This window comes from Spermophilus citellus (genome assembly GCF_964194105.1).
Source record: "Spermophilus citellus genome assembly, chromosome: 3".
In the NCBI taxonomy this organism is placed as follows: Eukaryota; Metazoa; Chordata; class Mammalia; order Rodentia; family Sciuridae; genus Spermophilus; species Spermophilus citellus.
Window position 1 is genome coordinate 155,639,910 of NC_138184.1, and position 18,269 is coordinate 155,658,178.

Sequence of the window (18,269 nt, forward strand, 5' to 3'; positions counted from 1 at the left end):
GCTAAATTTACCTTCTTCTCATCTATGCAGGGAACTTTTTCTAAAATGTATCATATTCTAGGCTACAAAGCAAATCTTATCAAATATTAGAAATAATAATAAGCCCATGTGTTCTATCAAATTAGAGTGGAATGAAGCTAGACATCAACAGCAAGAAAAAGAATAGAAACCACATAAAGACACAGAGATTGAATACTACTCTCTTAAATGAAGAATGGATCAAAGACCTAACGAGAACCAAAATCAAGAAATTCTTAGAAACAAATGAGAACCAAGATACAACATGTCAAAATTTCTGAGACAGTATAAAAGCAGTTCTAGTAGACAACTTTTTTATAACACTGAGTGCCTACGATTAAAACATACAGAGATCTCAAATAAATAAGCTTATGCTCCACCTCAAGGCCTTAGAAAAATAGGAAAAAACTAACTCCAAAACCAGTAGAAGTTAGGAAATAGTTAAGATCACAGCTGAAATCAATAAAATTGAAAATAAGAAAATAATACACAGGATCAATGTAACAAAGAGTTAGTTCTTTGAAAAGATAAATAAAATGACAAACCCTTAGCCAAACTAACCTAAAGAAAGAGTGAGAAGAAGAAAATCAGCAAGATCAGGGATGAAAAAATAGATATCACCACAGACTTCTGAAATTCAGAGGATTATCAGATCCTATTTTGAAAATTTATACTTGAGTAATGTGGAAAATACAAAGACATGGACAAATTTCTAGACAAATATGACCTATCAAAAATTGAACCTGGAATAAATAGAAAACCTAAACAGACCAATATTATGTAACAAAATTGAAACAATAAAAGTCTTCTAAAATAGAAAAGTCCTAGACCCAATGAATTCTCAGAAGAGTTCTACAAGACCTATGCAGAAGAACTAATACCAGTCTTTCTCAAACTATTCCATGAAATTGAAGGAGAGGGAACACTCCTTAATACTTTTTATGAAGCTAGTATAATCTGATAACAAAACCAGACAAAGACACATCAAAGAAGGAGAACTATAGAGCAATATTCCTGATGAATTTAGATGCCAAAATTCTAGATAACATATCAGCAAATCACATTCAAAACACATCAAGAAGATATATATCATGATTGAGCATGTTTTATTTCAGGGATGCATGGTTGATTTAACATATGCAAATCAATAAATGCTATTCATCATTTAAACAGAATTAAGAACAAAAATCACATGATCATCTCAATGGATGCAGAAAAAAACCTTTAATAAAATCCAATATGCACTTACATTAAAAGTGTTGGAGAAGCTAGGAATTGAAGGAACTTACCTCAACATTGTAAAGGCCATTTATGACAAACCTAAGCCAACATCATACTAAAAGGAGAAAAACTATAAGCATTTCCATTAAATTCAAACCAAGGTGATCTACTCTCACCACACCTATTCAAGGTAGTCCTCAAAATATTAGCTAGAACAATAAGGCGAGAAAAGGAAATCAAAGGTATACAAATAGGAAAAGAAGAAGTCAAACTATTTTTGTTTGCCAATGATAATATGGTATATCTAAAACGTCCAAAATACTCCACCAGAAGACTTCCATTACTTAGAAATGAAATTAGTAAAGTAGTGGGATTCAAAATCAACACTCATAAATCAATAACTTTTCTGTACTTCAGTAGTGATTCAGTTAAAGAAGAAATCAGGCAAACCATTCCATTCATTCCATTCAATATAACCTAAAAAAAAATTGTGAATTAATCTAATCAAGGAGGTAAAAGAGCTCTACAATACAAATCTAGAACATTGATGAAAGAAATTGAAAAAGACCTGAAAAGATGTAAAGATGTCCCATGTTCCTGGATAGGCAGAATTAATATTGTCAAATTGGCCTTACTGCCAGGCATGGTAGCTCATACCTGTAATACCAGCAGCTTGGGAGGTTGAGGCAGGAGAATGGAGAGTTCAAAGCCAGCCACAGCAAAAGTGAGGCGCTAAGCAACTCAGTGAGACCCTGATTCTAAATAATAAACAAAAATAGGGCTGGGGATGTGGTTCAAGTGCCCCTGAGTGCAATCTCTGCTATAAAAGAAAGAAAGAAAGAAAGAAAGAAAGAAAGAAAGAAAGAAAGGAAGGAAGGAAGGAAGGAAGGAAGGAAGGAAGGAAGGAAGGAAGGAAGGAAGGAAGGAAGGAAGAAGAAAAAGAGCCCATACTACCAAAAGCAGTATTCAGATTCAATGCAATTCCCATCAAATACCAATGACATTCTTTACAAAATTAGAAAAAAAATCAATTCTTAAATTCATTTGAAAAAATATGAGACCCACAATAGCCAAAGCAAATATTAAGCAAGAAAAGTGAAGCTTGAGGCATCATAATACCTGATCTGAAATTATATTATGGAGCTGTAATAACAAAAACAGCATGGTATTGGCAACAAAATAAACATGAAGACCAATGGAATAGAATAGAATACACAGAGGAAAACCTACAGCCTCTAGCCTTCTGATATTTGACAAGAGTACCAACAATATGTCTTGGAGAAAAAATAATGTTTTTACCAAATGGTGCTGGGTAAATGGGATAATTATATGTAGAAAAAAATGAAATTAGACCCCTATGTTTCACCCTGCATGACCCTCAAATCAAAATGTTTTAAAAATTTAGGAATGAGACGGGAAACCCTCCAACGACTAGAAGAAAACACAGTGTCAATTTTCTATCATATAGTTGCTGTCACAACCTTCTTTAACAAGAACCCAAAGCACAGGAAATAAACCAAGAATCAAAGTGGATGCCACTGAATAAAAACTTCTTCACAAATATGGAAATGATTAAGAGTATGAAGAGAGAGAGAGTCAAAAGAATGGGAGAAAATCTCTGGCCAGCTACTCTTCTAATAGGGGATTCATATTCAGAATATACAAAGAACGCAAAAATTTAACTGAAAACAAACAAAAACCCAAATAACCCAGCCAATAAATGGACAAAAGAAATATAGAGAAAGTTCTCATTGAAGAAACACAAATGGCCAATCAATACATGAAAAAATGTTCTACATCTCTAGCCATCAGGGAAATGAAATCAAAATTGCAGTAAGATTTCATTTTGCTCCAGTCAGAATGACAATGATGGAAAATACAAACAACAATAAATATTAGCAAGGTTGTGGGGAGAAGGGAACACTTGAATATTTTTGGTGGGACCGAAGACTAGTGCAACCACTCTGGAAAAACAGTTTGGAGATTCCTCAAAAAACTAGGAATGGAACCACCATATGATTCAGCTATCATATTCTTGGGTATTTTCCCCAAAGATCTAAAATCAGCATACTACAATGATACAGCCACATTAATGTTTATAGCAGTACAATTCACAATAGGAAAATTATGGAGGCAACCCAGATGTCCATCAATAGATGGATGGATTAAGAGAGTGTGATTGATACACACACACACACACACACACACACACACACACACACACACAGTGTTTTACTCAGACAAAAAAGAATGAAATTATGACATTTTCTGGTAAATAGATAGAAATGGAGAATATATGCTAAGTGAAATTAGCCAAATTCAGAAACTCAAAGGTAAAATTTTTTTCTCTCATGTGCAGAAGCTAGAGTAAAATAAAGGAAAGGGGGAGGGAAGAATAAGATAACATAAGGAACTAATCAAATATAAATTAATACAAGAGCAAAAAACTAGTAGATTGAGGGTGGAGTGGGAAGGAAATGGGGAAGGAAAATGGGGATTCATGAGCTAAAATTTATTTCTATGTATGTATGAGTTTTGGGGATGAACCCAACTACTATGTACAGGCATAAAGCTCAAATTAAAAAAAAAAGAATTTCAAATACTATATATATATATAAATATTGTACATTCCAGGAAGTGAGGCTTAATTAGCTTTCCCTTCTCTGAGTTTGGACTGAGTGTGTAAAAGAAGCAACTTTAGAGTAAGAAACTTGGCAAATATGACCTTAGGTCACAGTTAACATCAGAAGTGATACCATGTCAATAGCATGCGCCCAGGGTAGGATAAGATGGAATGGCCCTTCAGCCCTATGGTTTTATCTATTAAAACCCATAATCCCAATCTAACAATGAAAGCAGATGTGTTGATCCCATATTGAGGAACACAGTACAAAGTACTTCTACAGTGCTCCTTAGAACTCCAAAGCTAAAGAAACACAAAGACCAACTCAGAAGTTGTCACAGATCAGAGGAAGTAAAAGATACAAAGACTAAATCAGGGCTGTGTCCTAGATGGGATCCTCAAACTGAAACAAGACAGTAGGGAGAAGGAAGGAAGGAAGGAAGGAAGGGAGGGAGGGAGGGAGGGAGGGAGGAAACCAAACACTTAGTGAAATGTAAGCATGGTTTGGAGTTTGTTGATACTAATGTACCGATGTTGATTTCTTTGTTGTTGCAAATACTGCAGAGCAGTGTGTAAACAACAGAGCTAGGTGAAGGGCACAGACAATGCCATGTTACCTTTGCAACTCTTTGTTTTAACTATATTAAAAAATAAATAGGTTACTAGAAGCACAACTACATATACATATATATATATATATATATATATTTTTACTCAGAGTCAATGTAGATTATCTATCTACTCCAGAAAACAAAATTATAGCAAGCCATCAAAACAGACATTGATGCCTGGGAGCCCTAGGCTGTCATAAAGAACTCATCAGCCAGTGCTATTTTCAACTGGCCATTAATCTAAAAAACTCGTCATTTTTTCAATCTCAATCCCATAGTACAACTCCCCATTACCTTTTCAGAACACAATTCTCATCAAACTAAAGCCCTCTATAGTTTTGAGAACAAATATAATATATTCCTTAAGACATGCAGAGATAGTCAAAACCTGGTCATTCCACAAACTCCATTGTCATCCCATCTTGAATTAAAAGTAAATTTTCAATTTTCTGAATCTACCATACCATGATGCCTTGGCAGTTCATTGTACATGAGTTATCACTATCTGGAAATTTTTCTTCGCTTTACCTCTGATTGGTATATTCTTCATGATTTATTTCATTATTTGCTCTTCAGAGAGATAACTCATAGCTTTGAGCAGATCTCATTCTTATTATTTTGTCTTTGTTTTGTCTGCTAAAGCCCTTGCATATATCTACAATTGCATTAATGACTTTCATTATTGTTTTTTTTCATGATAGCCTATAAAGGGAAAAGATTCTAAATCTGCTATTTTCACTGAACATTTAGTATGCATAAAGTGATTACTACACAGTCAGTGCTCAATGAGTGTATGATACAAGAATAAATGGAGTACACATTTTGTAATTGTCAAAATAAATCTGACAATAGAATTATTTTGTTAAATTAACCAAGGTAAGGCCAATGTGAAACTGATAAAGGCACAAGGTATGAAAATATTTGTCAGTCATTTAAATTTTTTATTTAATATGCTTTCCAAAAAATAGAATTTAAGATATGACTTATTTACCTTTTTCAATAAAATATATTTTAAAGTATTTCTTTCATATATATAGTATAAGAATTGAGTGGGAAATATTAAACTATGTACCTTCAAAGACCTGAGCATGTTTCTCAGAAGTATAGTAAACTAATGATGAATGCACTTGATTTAAATGACTAGTGTGAATATATTTTAGATTTGTCTTGTCTTCTCAATTTGTTCTCTAGGTTAGTATTTAAATTAATTTCATAAGAATGAATACAATGTTTATAACATATTAGTAATCTTAAGAGAGGTAAATCTTACCTACTTTAAGAGAAGGGAATTATAACATCAAATTAAAATTTTTATTATTGCAACTTGGAAAATATGTAAATAAATATATAATGGTCTTTTTTTGGTACGGGGATTAAACCCAGGGGCATTCACTGAGCTAAGTTCCAGCCCCTCCTCCCTTTTATTCTTTGGAGTTATGCTACAACATCAGGACATATCTTGACTTAATCATGAAAGCATGGACCCCAACCTGCTCTTCAGTCCCCAGCACTCACCCCACTGGCCTCCTCCTTCCCCCATCTATTCCACCAATTCTTCTTTAATCCAATTATAGTGTACTTTTTTGTTTCTATAATTAGTGTCCATTAGATATACCCAATGCTGAGATATACCATGCCACATCTGTTCATGCATGTATGAAAGCTTGGTCAGATTCATTCCACTATTCTTCCCTTTTATTTTCCCATTCCTTCTTCTTCCTCTTCAATCCTCTTCACTTACTCTAATGATCCTTCCTCTATTTGGATGAAATCTCTACCCCCTTTTTTCTCCCCTTTCTATTTCTTTAAATCCTCCCCCAAAAATTATTATTATTTTTTTAAATTTTGCAGTTGTAGATGAATAGAGCGCCTATATTTTGTTTACTTTTATGTGGTGCTGAGGATTGAATCCAGTGCCTCACACATGCTAGGCAAGCATTCTGCCACTAAGCCACAGCTACAGCCCCCCCCCCCACACACCTTATTTTGAATTAGCTTCCACATATCAAACAAAATATCCCACCTTTGAATTTTGGGGACTGGCTTATTTCACTTAGCATGACAGTCTCCAGCTCCATCCCTTTGCCAGCAAAAGGCATAGTCATTCTTCTTAATGGCTGAGTGATACTCCATTTTACATATATATATTTGTGTTGTGTGTGTGTGTGTGTGTGTGTGTGTGTGTATCTCACATTTTCTTCACTACTCATCTGTTCAAGGACACCTGGTTTTTCTCCATGACTTGGGTATCGCAAATTGTGTTACTATAAGCACTGATGTATCAGTATAATATGCTGACTTTAAATATTTTGGATATCTATTCAAAAGTGGGATAGTTTGGTGATATGGTGGTTCCATTCCTACTATTTTGAGGAATCTCCATACTGCTTTCTGGGTGCCATCAAAAAGGCAGGAGTGTACCTTTTTCCCCACATCCTCTCCAACATTTATCTTATTTGTATTCTTGATAATTGCCATTCTGACTGAAGTGAGATGAAATCTCAGTGTAGTTTTTATTTGCATTTCTCTAATTCCTAGAGATGTTGAACACTTATTGATCATTTGTATTTCTTCTTTTGAGAAGTGTCTGTTTATGTTTTTTGCTCATCTATTGATTGGGTTATTTGGTTTTTTGGTGTTAAGTTTTTTGAGTTATTTGTATGTTCTGGATATTAATACCCTAACTCAGGAGCAGGTGGCAAACATTTTCTCCCATTCTCTTTTCATGCTTTTAGTTTCCTTTGCTCTGCAGAAATATTTAATTTGATACCATTCCACTTTTTGTTTAATTTTTTTTTATGTTATTTCTTATGCTTTAGAAATCTTGTCAAGGACTTTGGTTCCTATGCCAGGAGTGTAGGGCCCACATTTTCTTCTAGCAGGTGCAGTTTCTGGTCAGATTTCTAGGTCTTCAATCTACTTTGAGTTGAGTTTTATGCAGGGTGAGAGGGGTTAAATTTTATTCTACTACATGTGGGTTTCCATTTTTCCCAGGACCATTTGTTAAAAAGGCCATCTTTTCTCCAAAACATGTTTTTGGCCCCTCTGTCAGTATCAGATAACTATATTTGTGTGGGTTTGTCTCTTTGTTTTCTATTCTATTCAATGGGTCTACAGTTTCGGTGCTTTTGAGAAAGGATCTCACTAAATTGCTGAGATTGGTCTTGAATTAGCAATTATCCTACCTCAGCCTCTTAAGTCTCTGGGAGTACAGATATGTGCAACTCTGCCTGGCTTTTTGGACTTATTTTTGAGGGTACTAATTTTTTTTTGGTACTAGTAATGAAACCCAGGAGTGCTTTACCACTGAACTATATCAGTCTGTTTATTATTTTTATTATTATTAATAATAATAATAATTATTATTATTATTATTATTGAGCCAGGGTCTGGCTAAATTGCTTAGGGCCTTGCTGGCTTTGAGCTTGTGGTCCTCCTGCCTCAGGCTTCCAAGCTGCTGAGATTACAGGCTTGCATCATCGCCCATGGTGAGGATACTAATTTTTAAAATACCTTCATTACATTTAGGAAATAGTGGAGAGAAATTGACTAGAAATAAAGAAATCTGGATCCCAGCCCTAGTCCTGTTGTTAACTAGTTTTGCCACTCTGAGCCAATCAATCATTTGAGTGTTGATGATTTTATGCTTGAAATGGGGCTATTAATATTTGCTCTGACTTCTCATATGGTTATTTTAAATAGCACCTTAAATAATGAGTGTGGAAATTCTGCAAAATATATCAAGTATGTTTCTCATGTATGATATTGTTTTTATATTACATATAAGAATACAGAGGAACCTCTTTGAAATCTCAGATCTTCTTATTACATTGCACTCTCTGGCAAACTACATAAACAAAGTGTTTTTCAGTTGCCACAGTTGGAGTTATTTAAAGAAAATGTGATTATATAAATATGCAAAAAACTAACAACTTTAATGTAATACACTTGAATGTGCTGGGGATAAAATTCTCATAAGTCTTCTTTTTAAAATGAAAGTGGACCTTGAGCCCCCATGAAGTAAAGAAACAAGTCTTCTCTCAAACAGATACCTTGCCCCAGAACTTGAAGGTATCCCTTTACCACCCTCAACCATCATTCAAAAAGGTCTAAATAAATGAGGAAGTTTGATGGTTGGAATCTTTACCAATTTCAGAGCCTCAAATCTAGCACACATCAGGAAAATGGAATTATTCTGTAGCTTATCAAGTCATCTAAAGTGTGGTACTAATACTATCATTCTCTAATTATCAGTGTCTTTCTTTATAGAAATCTGATAGTCATTTGCAATCTTTTCAATGTAGGGCAAAGAAAATGAAACAATAGTTGTACATGAAGTAGCATTATCTTTTTGTCACATTTAAAAATTTTACAAGTGGCTAAAAATTCTATTTCCTTTACATGTTATTTTTGACGGAAGAAGTGCATTCACTCCTTTTTTTTTTTTTCATATTCACTCTTGACTGGGGATCAGGTATCATGGCCCATTTGAGGATATAAAGTATGAATTTGTATTCTCAAGGTGATTGCTTTCCTTGGCGGGAATCAGGTAAATATATAGCTATGGTTACAAACTGTTAAGCTACTGAGAACGGCTCTGGTCCAGGGATGCTTCTTAGAAGAAATAATGCTTTAGTCAGATCTGTAAGATTGGTAAAATTTTGCCATAGTTACTGTAAATGAAACATTAAAGGTAGAGGGACAATATCTATAGAAACACCAAACTATGGCTGGACATGGTGGCATACACCTGTAATCCCAGCAGTTCTGGAGACTGAGGCAGGAGGATCTTAAGTTCAAAGCCAGCCTTAGCAACAGTGAAGCATTAAGCAACTCGGTGAGACCCTGTCTCTAAATAAAATATAAAATAGGGCTGGGATGGGGCTCAGTGGTCAAGTGCCTCTTCAATCCCTGGTACACAAAGACACACACACACACACACACACACACACACACACACACAACCAAAACCACAAAACTATGGACAAATATGATAAACTTAATGAGGAGCAAGTACAAGTGTGGTATGTGTGTTAACTCTCTGAGGGCTTCAGGAACATAGGACCAAAAACTGGTGGCTTAGAGCAGCAATGTATTGTCTTACAGTTTTGGAGGCTGGAAGTCTGAAATCAAGCTGTCTGCAGGGCCAGTTCTCTCCTAGGACTGTGAGGGAGCAGCAGTTCAGGCCTCCCACCTGGATTCTGGTGTTCTGCAGGCAGCATGTGGCATTCCTTGCCTTGTAGATGCATCGCTGTGGTTCCCACTTTTATGTTCCCCTGATATTCTCCCTGTATGTCTATCTCCATGTTTACATTTCCCCTTTTTGTAAGACAACAGTCATACTGGATTGGGATCCACCCAAGTTTCTTCATTTTAACTTGATTACTACTGTAAAGATGCTCTTTCCATAAAAGTCCACATTCTGAGCTACTAGATGCTAAGGCATCACATATCTTTTGGGGAAGACATAATGGAATCCATAGTGGTATGATTATGGCCATAACACATGAGAAGGTAGAATGTGTAAAGAGGAAGTAGGTAAGAGAAGAGGCATGGGTCAAGGAATATAGGCCTAGGTTCCTTTAAGATAATGACTAAGTATTCCAAACATGTAAAATATAAGTAGGTATGTTTTAAGATAGAGATCAGTACTCTCTATCTCTATGGTTCTTTATCATTAAAAATCATAGATTAAAGAAGGTGGGACTTATCTCTAGATTCTTCAATCAGTGTCTCAAGTCTGAAGGAAAATTAAATTTTTTTTTTTTCTGTGAAACAATGTTTTAAAAATAATTGAGAATCCCAGAGGTAGAGACACTATAAAAGTTGATTCAACTACTTAAAGTAGACAAAGAATCCTGGAGCTCAAAAAATTGTTTTTCTTTCAAACTAATTATACCCTTAAACTTCAACCATTTTGCTTTTTGCAGTGTATTTGTGAAAGACTCTCTTCTCTAAAAGTCTGCCTTTTCTCCCTGTTTGTCATCTCCTCCTGGCTCTACTTCCTGCCTCAGACAAATTAATATGCTTAATTCCCATGACCTGGGCAAGCCTGTCCTGCATTCTCTGCTAATCTGCCTTGAAGTCCCCAGTGCATGAAGGACTGCGCCATCCACAGTCTTCCCTCCCATCCCCAGACTGCTGAGTGCTGGGGACGTCCTCCAGCACTGGCCAGGTTGGTGCCCTTCCACGTATGGCTTCCAGACACAGCAACTCCACACTGCCTTCCAAGCCAGCAACATGAGACTGCTCAACATGAGGCCACTCTATTTTCTTTTCTATGCCTTGGAAAAGCCTTTTTAGAATTTCACAGCCCCCTCAACATCTCTTCTCCATTGCTGCCTGAGGAACATATTTAAAACTTCACAGAGAAGCGTGAGTTTTTCCAGTGTTCCCTGGCTCTACTTTCTTTTCACCTGTCTTCAATTAAGACTCGGGAATTCACAGGTGAACATGCTTTTCTTACCTCTCATTTTAGAGAAAATGTTCACCTCTCTTCAGCAAGTCTAATTTGTAGGTTGGTGACCTGACTCTGGTTGCCTCTCTTGGATTTTGCCCAATAAGCTACTCTTTTTTTATTTTTTTTATTTTACCGATTTATTTATTTATATATGACAGCAGAATGCATTACAATTCTTATTACACATATAGAGCACATTTTTTCATATCTCTGGTTGTATACCAAGTATAGTCACACCAATTCATGTCTTCATATCTGTACTTTGGATAATAATGATCATCACATTCCACCATCATTAATAACCCCATGCTCCCTCCCTTCCCCTCCAACCCCTCTGTCCTATCTAGAGTTCATCTCCTGCTCCCTATCCCACTATGAATCAGCCTCCTTATATCAAAGAAAACATTTTGTATTTGTTTTCTTGTTTTTTTTTTTTTTTTTTTTTTTTGGAATTTGCTAACTTCACTTAGCATTGTCTTCTCTAACTCTATCCATTTACCTGCAAAAAACATGATTTTATTCTCTTTTATTGCTGGGTAATATTCCATTGTGTATATATGCCACATTTTTTTTATCCATTCATCTACTGAAGGACATCTAGGTTGGTTCCACAGTTTAGCTATTGTGAATTGTGCTGCTATAATCATTGATGTGGCTGTGTTCCTGTACTATGCTGTTTTTAAGTCCTTTGGGTATAGACCGAGGAGAGGGATAGCTGGGACAAACAATGATTCCATTCCCAATTTTTCAAGACATCTCCATGCTGCTTTCCATATTGGCTGCACCAATTTGCAGTCCCACCAGCACATTTGTCTCTCTTCCTCTCAATGGTGTCTTTCATATCAAGCTATAAATATATTCATGTCTCTCATATTTTAGAACAAAATATACAAAATTTCCTTCATCATCCATTGTTCTATTCCAGGAATATTTCTAGGTTTCTTCTTTCTTGTTCTCAGGGAAAAGATAAGCAAGTGATGATCTCTCCCTCTGTTGTATTATCTCCCACATCCTCTGGGTTATTCTTATACTTACTGAGGTTTGGATTTCAAGCCTACTGCTGTTCTAATCACACCTGAAAATCCAGTGTAATTTTAAAAAATTCTTTTATTATTTAGACACTTATTGGGAGTCTTCTCTCCATCGTAAGAATCTCTCATTTGTGTCTAATGACACCAAGTAATCTTTTCCATCTTCGTAACTGTCCTTTTTTTTTTTTTTTTAGCCTAATTTGATTCCTCTCTTATTTCTAAGTGCTCATAGAGTTGCACATTTGGCTATTATCTTCTCACTGTGGATACCTTCATTAGTTTGAATACAATTGATATTTACATGGTACCACATCAGCAAGCTTAACTCAGATACTTTCTGATTCCTTGATATTTGATTCCACACTCTCAGTTCCAACTGCTCACTCCGTAGCTTCCTGGGGGGTATATCTCAACACAATATTCCCCAATCTGACCTTCATTAGCTATTCCTCCTGTTCACCATGAATACTCTGAGGGAGAATCACTTCTAGGCCTCTCGCCTAGATTCTGGTGGTTTGTAAGCCATAAATCTGGATATTGTTTTATACCTCTTTATCACCTTCTACTCCTATGATTAAATAGTTGCTGATGTGATTAAAAACACATCATTTTCTACTGGGCTTTTGAAATAGGCTCCAAACATATTTTTATATTTGTTTTTTTCTTACATGTTTAACAAGATGAATGTTAACTGTTTCCTTATGTCCATTACTTAGAATGGTAATAAAAGCCTTCCTTCTTGATTTAGTCACTTTCTAAATTCCTTTTCTTTTTTCTTTCTTTCTTTTTTTTTTCCTGTAGTGAGTCACAACATATTGGAAACTCCCTAATCAATAAAAGTGATGGATAATTTCTTTAGAACAATGCATATTTGCCCATGCAAATTATTGTAATGGTTTCAGGGTTCCTGGACTTCTCGGGATCTGCCCTGAAATACCAGAATCCAATCCAGTCTCTTGCTACCCTATCTCCAACACTTTCAACAAGGCTGAAATACTTATAGTGCCCCCTACAGGCCACGTGATTCCTGGCACCATGATATTACCTCAGGTGTGCTTGCTTCACTCCTAAAGGATAAAATCTGCTTACTTTCTGTTAGACAAGGGACACCTCTAGGCATGCTCTCATGTTTTCCTCACAAGTACAGATCTGTCTGGGTTATTCCAGGCTTATGACCCTATTATATATGCTTTCTGTCTAAGGTAAGAGAATAACTCAGGGAAAACAGTATAATAGGGCTAAAGAGCCTTGGCCTCAGAATGCCATAGGTGTGCATGGTAAAAATGGATATATTTGGTAAACAGTATACTGTCCCTTGGCCCAGTTACTGTTACAAAAACTAAGTTTGAGGAAGAAAAAAAAATTTCTTAGTCAAGTTAGTACAACTAAGGATTTATGATGGAAATGGAGTTTTCATTGGTTTTAAAGGCTATAGAAGATTTGGGAGTGCTAAGATTGGAGGTGGAAAAGAAGATAAGTAGGCTGGGGATATCCTTGGTGGTAGAGTCCTTGTTTAGCACAAGAGAGACCCAGGATTTGATTCCCAGACCACAAAAGTGAAAGAACAAACAACAACAACATAAAAATGATATGTGAGAATTCTCCTAATTGGTCTACATTTACTAAACTCCTTTGAATCTTAAAAATTATGATCTTGGTTGTATAATTAGGGTTTTTTGTAACATTATATTAGTCACAAAAATTATCACTCAATTAATTTGCCAATCTGTACTCTTACTTATTAAAAGTGTGATTGTTTTTTAATGCCTAGTGAACTCATTTTTCCAATTGTCAGTTCATCATTATATTTACTGATTGGTATGGTTTAGGATATTGTTTCATAAAATGAGTTTTTAGGAGATCTAATCCTATGGGAAATTCATCAAGAAATTATTCCATGGGCTAACAGGTGTGGTAAAGTCTCTCAAAATTCTTTGTAAAGAAACTTCACCTGTTTAATCCACCATTTTACCTCTTAACTGTAGCCCTGCTTTTGCCATAACTGCTGTTAATATCTCATGGAACTATTCCCCAGACTTTGAAAAATTATAATATTAATTAAATAACTATAAGTATTAATCTGATTAATCTGCCATTTATTATCTTTAAAAACAGAACTATTCAGTAAGCACCCAAATAAGTAGTTTTACATTTTTCTCATATACTAATTAGTAGTTTCCAGATTATCCCTGTGTCATAGGCCATAAATGTGTTTTAAACAATGGTTATTATTAACCTATTATAATATATTATAAAAATCATAAAGCCATAGATCTTTTGGAACCCCAAGGATAATTAGATTTCAAATGGTGTTCTACTAATCCACTAGTCTGAGAAAATTGAGTCCTGGAGAAGCTTAAGAAAATTCTGAATATAAAAAAGGGAGTCTACAGTGGAACCACAGCTTAAAAGTTTATCTCTTGAGTAAGGGTCCTATATTCTTTATTTGCTTACCACTTTATTCCATTTATCAGGAACCCATTTATAAATAATTAAACTGACCTTGCTTGTGATAATAGTTGATTTTTTTTAGTATTGTTTTAGTTATAGATGAAAACAATGACTTTTATCTTATTTTGTTTTGTTTTTATGTGGTGCTGGGATCCAACCCAGTGCCTCACATGTGCTAGGCAAGTGTTCTACTACTGAATCACAACCCCAGTCCAATAGTTCATATTTTTCATGACTTAAGTTTAGAATCAGAAGCTAGAAGATTTTATGTAAATATCTAATTTCAAGTGCATAATCATTACTAAACATCCTTGAAATGGCCTTTTACCCTATTTGAGAACAAATGCTTTAAAATAATTTAGAAATCAAGTTGTAATGTTTAGAAGAAATGTTTTTAATATATCTGGCCTTTTAGAAATGTGGACTCTCATATCAGAAATGTAAAGTGAATGTAAGATTCTTCTTATTCTTCTTTGGTTCTTCATTTTTTCATTTAATAAAATGTTTTCTACCAACATGAAACCATTCTTGGGGATCAAAGTCATTAGGAAAACACAGTAGATCACGCTTTTTAGTTGATTCTAAGCAGTTCTGTGGTTTAAGCAAAAGATTTTGTTTTTCCAAGGCAGAGGCATTCCATCTGTTAGGAAATATGGACTTCAGAATTTGTTTCCACTGTGCCACCACATATTACCTCCGACCTTAATGACTTCCAAATATTAGAAATTCTGATACTTTTAATCAGCTACATAAAAACAAATTTAAAATGAAAAGTATATTATATCCTTTCTTTATTCAAAGACGCTTTTGTTTATTGTATCTCATTGTATTAATAAAAATGCCAGATAACACAGAATTTGGGGGTTATCAAAGGTACAAAAGCACATGTTTCTACAATATTTTTACTTACATAAGGTAAGATTTTATGTGTATAAGAAATTTCTTTATGTGCAGGAAACACAACTAGCCTTTCAAGGTTAAGCAAATAATATACACAACATATAGCATTTTTACTAAATAACCTTAAATGCAAAAATAGAAGGTTAGTGGATTTAGCTACTATTTGTCTGCAACTTTATCAAAATGTGAAAAATTGATGCTACAATGTCAAATATAATAAGAAAATATATAGAAAAAGGTATATTTTCTAAAGAAATGTATATTTAGAATATTGAACCATTGATAAATCCTATGTTGAGAAATCCTGTATGTAATTTTTTTTTTTTTTTTTATTTTTATCTTCAAGATTTTCTACTCTCCCATGGCCCTCTTCATACCACCCTCTGTATATGCTGTTCATCTTCAGTTCAATCTCCTTTACCAATTTTGGATCCATACTGAGGTAACTTTTTTTTTAACCCCTTAAGTTTTATATCTAAATAGCCTGAAGTAATGTCCTGGAAATCCACTAGAAGCTGATTTATTGTGTAAGAAAAATCTTTGTCTGCCTTCTTTAAGGAGAAACATCTGTTCATTTTTATTCCTTTTTTCTGAATATATATTGCAAAGTTTATAAGAAGCAATGAGGCCAGTTGGTCTCGATTAAATAAAACAATTTTTGAACTATTAAGTACCAAAACATTTTAATACTATATTCAATACAATATCTTCCTATATTGCAGTTTATTAAACATTGCTAAGAGATGTTAAAATTTATTTCAATTTGGAGATATAAATTTTTATACATTTTATATAGATATATATTTATATATGTTCATATACTAAAAAATCTAGAGACATCTCTATAGATATATCAGTAGAAACTTCTTGAAAACTCCTTGGAAAAAATTAATATTTATGCAAATTAGAAAAATACTTTTTTGGAAAATATTATTTTAATTATATAGTTTAGGTTTTATTTAAAGGCATTCAATATATTGTTAAGGCTTTATTTGTCTTCTAAAAAATTAAATAGGATTTTTTTGTTTCTTCTGGTGTATTTCAATTTGTCAGACTTGAATGTTTGCAGATAGATCATTAAGCAACTGTTTAGTTTATGAACTATTGTACTGATCTTGTTGTTAAGTATCAAAAATCACAGACCCAGAAAAATTCCTACTTATACACTCGAGAACCGTTTTAAGCATTTGGTATTTATTGGAAGCCTTTTGAAGTTACGATAGGAAGCACATTGACAGGTGTTGCAATTGGTTGAAAAATATCACAAATCACAGCTGCGTAAGATGCCAAATCCTGATACAACAAAGAGCATTATTTCATTAATCTGCAATATTTCATGCTACTGATTTGCTTGGAATAAAGAGACTGTTACCCTGACTTCAAACATATGTTGCATTTTTTGAAGATCTCTCATGAAATACTATTGTGTTTTATGATAGTTGACACACATCAAACAGTCAATACTACAACCATCTGAAAGAGTTGTTGAGGCCATTTCTGACTCTAGAGGTCAAGGACCAAATTTGTTTAAATCAGTGGAGGGAAACTTTCTGATGATTTACATGGAGGGGTTAAAGGAGAATTACTCTTTTATAGCAGTTCTGCCCCAGGTCGTGCCACATGTTGGTCAGCTATTAGTCTGGATACAGAACAATGGTGCCTAAGTTACTTCCATTTTTTTTCCCCATCTCTCAGAAATGTCCCTGAATAGGATTTCAGTTCCATCCCCTGAAGTGGGAAACTGGGAGTGAGGAAAAGCCAGTGGTGAAAATTCTTTCTTTTAAGCTCAGAATGAACCTCCAGGTGGCTTCATTTCCAGTTCAAAAGCCATGCCTTAGAATCTCTCCCTTGTGCTCTACTTCTTAGTTTTGAAAGTACTTTGCCATGTGTAATTACACCAGCTGGACTGGCTTGAGAGGCATGAAGACGCTTTATGGAAGTGATGGTTTGGATCTTCAAAATTCAAGTTATTATCTCTGGATACATTTCTGAGATTTTTTCACAACTGTGTGATGTCACTAGTTTATTGTATATAATATACCACGATTTGTTTACAAATAATAGAATAATTCTCCAGGGGTTAGAATCAAGATATTTTTCATAGTGGTTGCTTTGGGTAAATGGAATACAGAACTGGAAGAACTGGAGTAAGGAGAAGATTAAACTATTTTTTTTTTAAAAATATTTTTAACATGTGTTTGCTGGACTTTTTCATATAATGCTAATACCCATATTAGGAAATAAAAATGGAGGCTGAAAACAATAACCTTCAGTGTAGGAAAATATCCACTTTATGACTGGAAAAAGTATTAACCCCGCTGAGTTACTTGCACATTGTTTAAGATCAGGCATCCTGGATATGGCTGACCATGCACAGAAATGACATGTGTGGGCTATAGACATGACAGTGTTGGCCAATGCACTCTGTGCTATCCTAAGTGACTCTCAGTTCTTTCCCTTCACAAAGATCAGTTCTCACTCTCAGGGTAAACTAGTCTTAAGGTGGTATGGATTTTCTAAAAGTGAAGAAGAAAAATGTTTTTCCTTTCAATCAACCCAGTTAAGATGAGAGGAAGGAAAAATAAAAACAATTTTAAATCATGTTTTTAAAAGATTGTTTATAGGAAGAAAAAAAATGGGTCATTAAGCAAATTGAATAGTTCATTGAAATTTTTTGTTTACTGTTAGGGTACTTTAATGAAGACACAACAGATTCTTAGTCACATATTGTTTTTTGAAAGTTACAAAACATTTTGCTTTAAATTATAGTCTCTTGCTTAATTTTTGTGAAGACTTTTTTTTGTACGTTGTTCGTTGATCTAAAGTGTGTGTAACACTTATTCAATTGTATGCTACTTCTCTTGTGAATTTACTGAGTTCAGTAAAAGAAACTTTTTATCTAATATATATTTTTAACTTAGTAACTACAACATTTTTAGAGTTTGAGATATTTT

General features: G+C 34.4%; 1 protein-coding gene across 1 annotated transcript in view; it reads left to right on the forward strand.

The window, feature by feature from the left end:
• Nucleotides 1-18,269, forward strand: part of AGMO (alkylglycerol monooxygenase) — a 334,485-nt gene that overhangs the window by 132,509 nt on the left and 183,707 nt on the right. The window contains exon 5 of the mRNA XM_081287289.1: nucleotides 15,662-15,757. Within this exon, the coding sequence (XP_081143415.1) occupies nucleotides 15,662-15,757 (96 nt within the window). The remainder of the gene's footprint in view (nucleotides 1-15,661; nucleotides 15,758-18,269) is intronic.